We start from the raw sequence: 7,582 nt of genomic DNA, 5'->3' as shown, positions 1-7,582 counted from the left end.
GAGGAATGCTTCCAGCACCTTGTTGAATCTATGCCACCAAGAATTGAGGCAGTTCTGAAGGCAAAAGGGGGTACAACCCGTTACTAGCATGGGGTACCTAATAAAGTGGCCAGTGAGTGTATAATGTATGATACACTTTGCATGAAGATGCTCTTGGTTATTAACTATAATATTTCATGCTTGTTTCTGCTTTTGAAGACTGCCAATCAGGTCCGAGTGGTTACACCTGCGGTAGCTCCAATTACTAGGAGTTGCTTCACCGGTGAGAAGCATTATATTTTCCTGGCTCTCTCAGTGGGCAACCGCCAGATTCTTGAAAGTCATTCCGATGAATACTCCTTCCACCAATTCTTGTTTTGATCATCTAACCTCAACCTGTCTCATTCCTGTTTTCTCCTGCTTGCTTTGCCCCTGTGTGATACCCCTGTTGGCATCTGACCTCTGGATGTCAACTTCCTGCCATGCTTCTCAACCAAGTCTGCTTGTTTCTACCTCTGGCTCAATTGTTCTATCAAATTTTATATGACTTAAGCCTGGACCTGAGATCTGCCTCTTTCCCTCTGTGCATTCACTGGGCCTCCTGTTACAGAATCTCTTGCCTGGATTTCCATCTAGATGGAATCAGCCCTGTGGACCCCCATCAATATTTAGAATCAGTCATTTAGTGATTCATAAAGGAGCCACTGGGATCATTCATCAGACACTACCTCCCAGCTTCTTAGAGGGTCGGTGGCTTTTAATTAGTGCACCTTCAACACCACTAAGTTGTACTCGGCCACTAACTCTGTTATTCCAGTTCCTTTCAGTTCTTGGTCCTCTAACACCAGTTTATTTTAAAATAAAATCTTTCAACACTTACTACTTGTGTCTGCTAAATAATCAAGAACCCAGATTCTGTCCAGACATTACATTAACTTAAGCAGCCAACCAGGTGAAACAGGACAACCTGGTGCTTGTTTCGACCACCTGCATTTGGGTTCATGTCTGAAACACAAAGATTATCTAAAGACCTTTATTAACATTTCCTTTAAATCATATCATAAATGTTGTTAATTTATTAGGCTTCCTCAGTTTTCAGAAAACCACCCAGTGCTACAGGGCTATATCATCTAACCACTAGAACTCATTTCTGTTTAGTTGGGTTTCTTCTTGTGAGATATTGACTGATTAGGATACAAATGTGCTGCTGTCATTCCCTCATTTGACCAAGTTACTGCACATTTTCTGGATGAATACCTACCCAGCATTTCTTTAACACACTGAAACTGAAATGTGAGAGGTTGAATCAGAGTACTGATGCTATTGGAAGGCATTGTTATCACATACTGGGTTCAGTTGGTTGGTCTTTAACCTGCTTTGTTTCACTTTGAGTTTGTTTGGGCTAAAATAGCTGCAGATCAGAACATTTTGCTCTTTAGATCAACATTTAAAACAATCTGTCAAGGTTGTCTCAACACTTGGATATGAAAAAATGCATTGCAAGATATCTTAGGAGTTTTCTGTTTTTGTCTTATTAATCCATTTTTGGCTTGATTTTTGATTACCGTGGTGTCACGGACTCTTTCAGGTTAAATACACCAGCTTAATTTATTGTAGACACACAAAGAGCATACACCACCAGTCATACAGTGGTCTTTGTCATGCTCTTGTGTTCCTATTCCAGAGGCTGAAACCAATATAGTCCAAAGGGAAATAATAGGAGAGCGCCACAAAGGAGACAATGGGACCGGCAGAAAGGCATGTATGAGGTACTAAGGCATGAGGGAGGTCAGCATGAGGCAAAATTGATCGGACCGCAGAGTCACAAAGCATCTCAAATGTTTGCTGTGTGTGTTTAGTGAGACGATGATTGTCCTTTCCCATCCTGCCCGGCCTGTCCTCCAAACCCGGCTGCAGCAGAAACAATCAGATTGAGGATATCTTACACAACGCGCTCTGATTTAACTTTCAAACAACCTGATGGGAGATACTATGCAGAAAAACATCTGCATACAGACTTAGTCATCACACTTATGAGGATGTTTGCTGTAGGGTTTGAAAAGCTCTCAGGTTTATCAGAAAGGATGAGGTGGCGGCAACATATCTGGACCTTCAGTGACACTCAGGAAAATGTGGCGTTCAAGAACCAGCATGGTTTAGTCACTTAGGATAATGCAAAAAATGCTTAAAAAAGAAAAATTCAACAAAAATTAGGAGATCTTATAGAGGGGAGGCGCAAACATCTCCAAATTGCACCTTTGGCAGAATTTCTAGAAGATCAATTAAAGGAAAATGGAAAATCTGTCCCTGAGGAAAAAATAAGAGCAGCTAAGGTTTTATTTTGTTATTTAACAATATTAGAGCAGTAAAAAAATACATTTTGGATTTAGGGTGCAAGACTTCCAACAGAGCACCTTAGCTAGGACCAAATGATCAGTGATGAAATGTACTGTATACAGAAAACTTCCTCCCCTGCATCTTATCAAGTTACTAAGATGCCAATGAAAATATTAATACTGTTTGCTAGTCCATAGAGGGCTAAAACTTACAAAAAACAAGAATGTATAAGTAAAAAGGTTTCTAGTTTAAACAGGATAAAATGTCTTTAAGTTTTATAAATACGTCTACAAGGCACGATGAAACACAATAAAATAAAGCAAACTTTCAAACATTGGTACAGAGGAGGCATGACTTAAGGACAACAAAAGCCACAAAGGGAACATTAAACAATGGGACATTTCACAGCCCATCGTCCATCCTACTCTAAATTCCCGCAGTGTGACGACCCAGCAGGCCGGGGCACAAAAGACCAAGTGTCTCGCCGCAGCTCAAAGCGACATCTCAGCACTCTCGCCTCCAACGGGCCCAAATATGACAGCCTACGGATTCCAGCTGCCACCCGAGGGCCCGTTCAATCCGGCTCTGTCTCTGAAATTGGCCCCGTATCTGGCAGCACTTAGCCTCCCGCCTGTGGGCTGATGGTAGAAAAAAAAAGCTGCTGATGCCCACTTCAGAGGCGCTATTATGAAGCTCGCCTCGTTTCCCTCAGGTCTTAAGAGCAGAAGAACCAGTGGGCAAACTGGAAAGAGAGTCTGATTGCATAAGCAGGAGGGAGGTCTGACGGACCCGCCGTAGAAACGTCTGCAATGATGTGAACTTACTGAAATAGCCCTGGACATAAAACATAATGCTCATTTAGATGTTTCTGCAGAAGAGGTGATGCAACTTAACAACATCCTTTACCTCCACCCTTAGAATGTACGACCAGAGATGTTAGAAACATCTGGTTCTACCTTCCAAAACCTGCATGAGAACAAAAGCTCTTCATCCCCAAAACGCCGAGGTAGATAAAGACCCCCTCCCTTGGCAAAGATAGGTGATTCTGAAGCTCCTCTGAGTGTGAAGGCACGTGTCCCAGAATGACTCTGGGAAATGTGAGATCTGTGCAGAGGCAGCACATCTCTCAGCCTCCCACCCTAACAAGCATCTGGGACCTAAACGCCACAGCAAAAATAAAAAAAATCAGACTGCATCAGGTGAGGAGCCGGCTTCCACATGACTCACCGGATTCTGCTGGAGTGGTAAATAACCACTGCTGTGTAAACAGATATGAGAGGAGGGTTAGGACACACCGCTTGTTTGCGACACAAGGATCCCTTTAACTTCTCATTATTGCAGCAGAACGGTTTAGTTAGACTTTATAAAGTGCTGGTAAATTCCCCATGAAAGTCTTATCACTTTGGAAATATACACTGATATTGGCGAAGCTGCAGAAGACAGATCAAAAAGCACACTGAGCCATCATTTCCATGCCCTGGAGATATTTTTAACACGTTTTGTTCCATTAAAAGCTGTAATCATCCAAATGAAAGCTCCCTGATCCAAATTAATGTGACTTCACTAATGATAGAGAAACAATCATGCAAATCCTGTTCTGGTCACTGCAGCCGTGCTGCACAAATGTTTTTTATCCCCTTGAACTTATTTCATAATCTTCACACGTAACTGAAGCTCAGGTCATATTGTCCTTTTTTTTTATGCAACAAATAAGGAAACACCTTATCAGATATTCTAACAATAAAAATAAACCCCTTTAAAACATTTTTGTACTATGAGAACACCCCTAACATAAACAGCCTTTGTGGTTAAAGTGACATCTGGAATCCAGTCGCATCAGTTGTAGTGAAAGTGAAATCAAAGCTATTCATGGAAAGGATTGAAGGAGAAATACAAAAACTTTGACTTTCACAGATTCTGTCTAATTTGAATCAAGGACGTTGAGTTAAAGTCAAACAAAGCAAAGATAAAGCTGTGAAAAAAAAGGTTTCCTTTTTATACATAGAAGCAGGGAACTTATAAAAACAATATCAAAACTTTTTTACATCAAAATGTGAGGCTATTAATAGATGATCCACCGAAACTAACAGCCCAGGAAAAGTGAGCGTTGATCTAAAAAGCAGCCCAAGATGTCTTTGGAGGAGCTGCAGGGACCAACGGCCGCTCAGATCGGGGGAATCTGATTATTAGTCGAATGCACAAAGAGATGCAAGAAGCAAGTTATTGTTAGAACGAAAACCAGAACAAATCCGTCTGCTGCAAACCACACAAAGAAGACGACAAACGTGGAAAAACAGTCCTGGTCACATGACGCCAATTTTAAACTTTACATGCAAAACAATGTGTGTTTTGGAAACGACCACTGAACCTGAACAGAACAATGTCACAATGAAACACGGTATTGGAGGCATCATGCTGCGGGGGAGGCTTTTTCTTCTGCAGGGATGGAGTTTAGATGGAGATAGATGGAGCTGAACACAGGGTGGAGAAAAATCAGGTAGATGTTTGCTTCCTAGATTGACCCTAGAACTAGAAGGTGACAATCAAAGCATATTGGAATGAGCCTATCAGAGTTCAGAGCATCAGTGGTAATCAGTCTGTTATTTTAGCTGCTTCATTAATTAGAGTGAGGGTTCAGTCCCAGAATGAACAAGGCTGGGAGAGATCTAGATGAGCTGAAGCTGTAATTCTGAGTAATCACTCAGAGGGAGCTGAAAGCACATATAGTATCTGCCAGATTTGAAAAAATAGCTAACCTAAAAATGTTAATCATGCATTGAGGCTTGTGCATAGTTACAAAATAAAAAAAAAATTAAAAAGTATCACCACCCTGGATATAACCAAACTCCCACTTCCTACGGATTTGCAGAAAACAGCCTTTCAATCAGTTTGTCTGACCTAGCGAAGCTTCCTCAAAGTATCAGACAGTCGTGGTGTCAATGGTTTAACGAGCTGAGGTTGTGCGCTCTGACACACAGCACTCAATAGAAGGCTGCAGCCTTAAAAAATAAACAACCTCTTAGCGTTTGTGTCTAACCAAACCACATGATGCACAAAATAAGAGTCTGAGCCAAACTAAGCCGTGAAATAAAGCCGCTGCGTGTTGCTGACAGGTCACTGAGGACCGAACGTGTCTCTTTAGTTACTGAGGCATTTTATCTACTCATCCACTCTGCTGAATAATATCACAGCCATGCTGTTCCTGGAAATGAATTAGTCGTATTGCAGCTAAAAGCCATGCGATGTAGTTTTCATTAAAGGCATTAAACTAAGAGGAAGGAGGGGAGGCTAAGAAGAGAGAGTCATCACTTAAAAAAATGTAAACACCCAAATTCCCACATTAATTAAAGCTTTTTTTTTTCTCCCTGCAGTGGTTGACAGCTGCCAACCGAAGTCAGTCTGACCTCCTCTAATAAGGTTTTGCTTCAGATGTTAAGACTAAAGGAGTTTAATCATGTGAACAGCACTTCTGACTGAAAGGTTATTTAAAGCAAAGTTAAGTTCTGGCATCAACGACAATTTAATGCAATAAACACATCGTTACATGAATTATTTATGTTCTTCTCATTATTCCTGGACATTTCCAACAGTTTATAGTATTTTTCTCTGCAGGCGAATCATAAAAAAGATCAAACATAAAAACAAGATTGTAATGTAATGTAATGTTGGTGATTAATCAGATACTTTATGAGGAATACTTTAGAAAGAAATTAAAATGATCTTTTGCAAAGCTTTTTTTTTTCCCAATAAACATCTTAAGAGAAAATTGATCTAAATAAAAACAATCACAGTTTAGGACATGCGACCCATTCATGGATGACATGCAGATCTAAGCACCATCTTTCTCATTTCTCTTCAGGAATTGCTGTTATTTTGTTGATCAGATGTTTTGTGCCTTTTCTTGTTTAGTGGATAATTAGGTGTCAAAGGAAATCTTAAATAAATTATTGTTTCTTTCTAGTGTCAATCTGAAAGAATCTGAGACATGCATTAAAACCGCAGCTTAAAATAATGCAGGTGAGAAGCAATAGTAAACAACTAGTGCATAACTTGATAATGAAAGGATTCAGAGGTATTGCTGCATGTTGATTTCTAATCATGTAAATGGATTAAAGTGTTTGATCCTTTAAAGGAAAGAATTAAACCCACCAAAAACAAAACAAAGAGAAGATCTCCCCACAGACACGGATTCTCCCACGGACTGAGTGGGTGATCACCTGCTACCCCCCCTCCTATAAACCTGCACAGATTCACGCCTTGTTCTAATGGATCCGCTGGTTGCTGCAGCGGCTGAGGGCCTGCCTGCATTGGCATCCAGCGGCAGGATGAGACAGCAGGACCGGCGCTCACTAGTGACAAACACCGGGGCTTTAAACTTTAAACGCCCAGCATGGAGCGCCTTACCTCGGGATGCAGTTCGGGGAGGATCCGTCTATCTCCCACGTTGCAAACAGGTTCATGGGCACCGGTCGGTTTAGAGCCCCGCTGCCGGGGAAACTCAGCCGCGCGCTCCGCTCCGCCATGGTGGGAGAGATGGGACCGTCCTGACAGCGAGCTGCTCGGTTAATGAGCGGCAGAGCGGCGCGGGTCCTCCGCGCGCGCGACACACAGGGAGGGGGGGTGTTTGGCGCGTGTGTGTTTCCGCTAACAAACAGCCGTCAGGCTTCACGTCAGCAGCGTGAGGTCGTCGGACACTGAGATCATTCCTCCGTCCTCATGGAGCCAGGCGGCTCTGCTGCTCCTCTGCGGCCGAGGAGAGGCAGCGGCGCAGCGGCGGGACGGAGCGGACCCTCCGCTCAGCCTGCTGGGCTCCACCGTCCCGGTTAGGAAGGGAGAGAAAAGCTGCTGCGAACTTCACTATAAATGTCCTTTAAATAAATAGTTAGAAGCGAGGGGGGTAATCAGTGGCAGTATGGCTCACTGCCCAGGGCGGCACAGTTCAGGGAGGGGCATCCAGTCAGGGAGGGGGGGGGTATGTCAGACCAGCATAATCAATACCTGTTTATTCCTTTAGTTGTGTACAAAAAAATAGTTATTTTAATTACTTCGTTTTTGGTGTTTTTTGAAGCATATGTCGATCTGTTCATAAATTGTTTGTACATGGATGAAAGGATACATCAAGGTAGTTTAGAGTCTATTTTTCATGCAAAACTGAAGGGATGAACTATGGGTTTGCTGGTCTGTTCCTGTTTGGCTGTGACTCCATCCTGGAGAGAAATATCAGCTGTGCTGCTGCCATCAACACCTTTGTTTCTAGATGTTGGAG

At 42.4% G+C, this 7,582-nt stretch overlaps 1 protein-coding gene across 8 annotated transcripts in view; it reads right to left on the bottom strand.

Moving 5' to 3' along the window:
- The window catches only part of pacs2 (phosphofurin acidic cluster sorting protein 2), a 94,621-nt gene extending 87,554 nt beyond the window's left edge, over positions 1-7,067 (bottom strand). For all 8 annotated transcript variants that reach the window (XM_015385324.1, XM_015385325.1, XM_015385328.1 and 5 more), the window contains exon 1: positions 6,721-7,067. In XM_015385324.1, the coding sequence (XP_015240810.1) occupies positions 6,721-6,839 (119 nt within the window). In that variant the 5' untranslated portion in view covers positions 6,840-7,067. The remainder of the gene's footprint in view (positions 1-6,720) is intronic.
- Positions 7,068-7,582: the final 515 nt, after the last annotated feature.

This window comes from Cyprinodon variegatus, unplaced genomic scaffold (assembly GCF_000732505.1).
Source record: "Cyprinodon variegatus isolate N-32 unplaced genomic scaffold, C_variegatus-1.0 Scaffold336, whole genome shotgun sequence".
NCBI classification, from domain to species: domain Eukaryota; kingdom Metazoa; phylum Chordata; class Actinopteri; order Cyprinodontiformes; family Cyprinodontidae; genus Cyprinodon; species Cyprinodon variegatus.
Note: the sequence above shows the minus strand (reverse complement) of the source record. Positions and strands in the feature narration are given on the sequence as shown.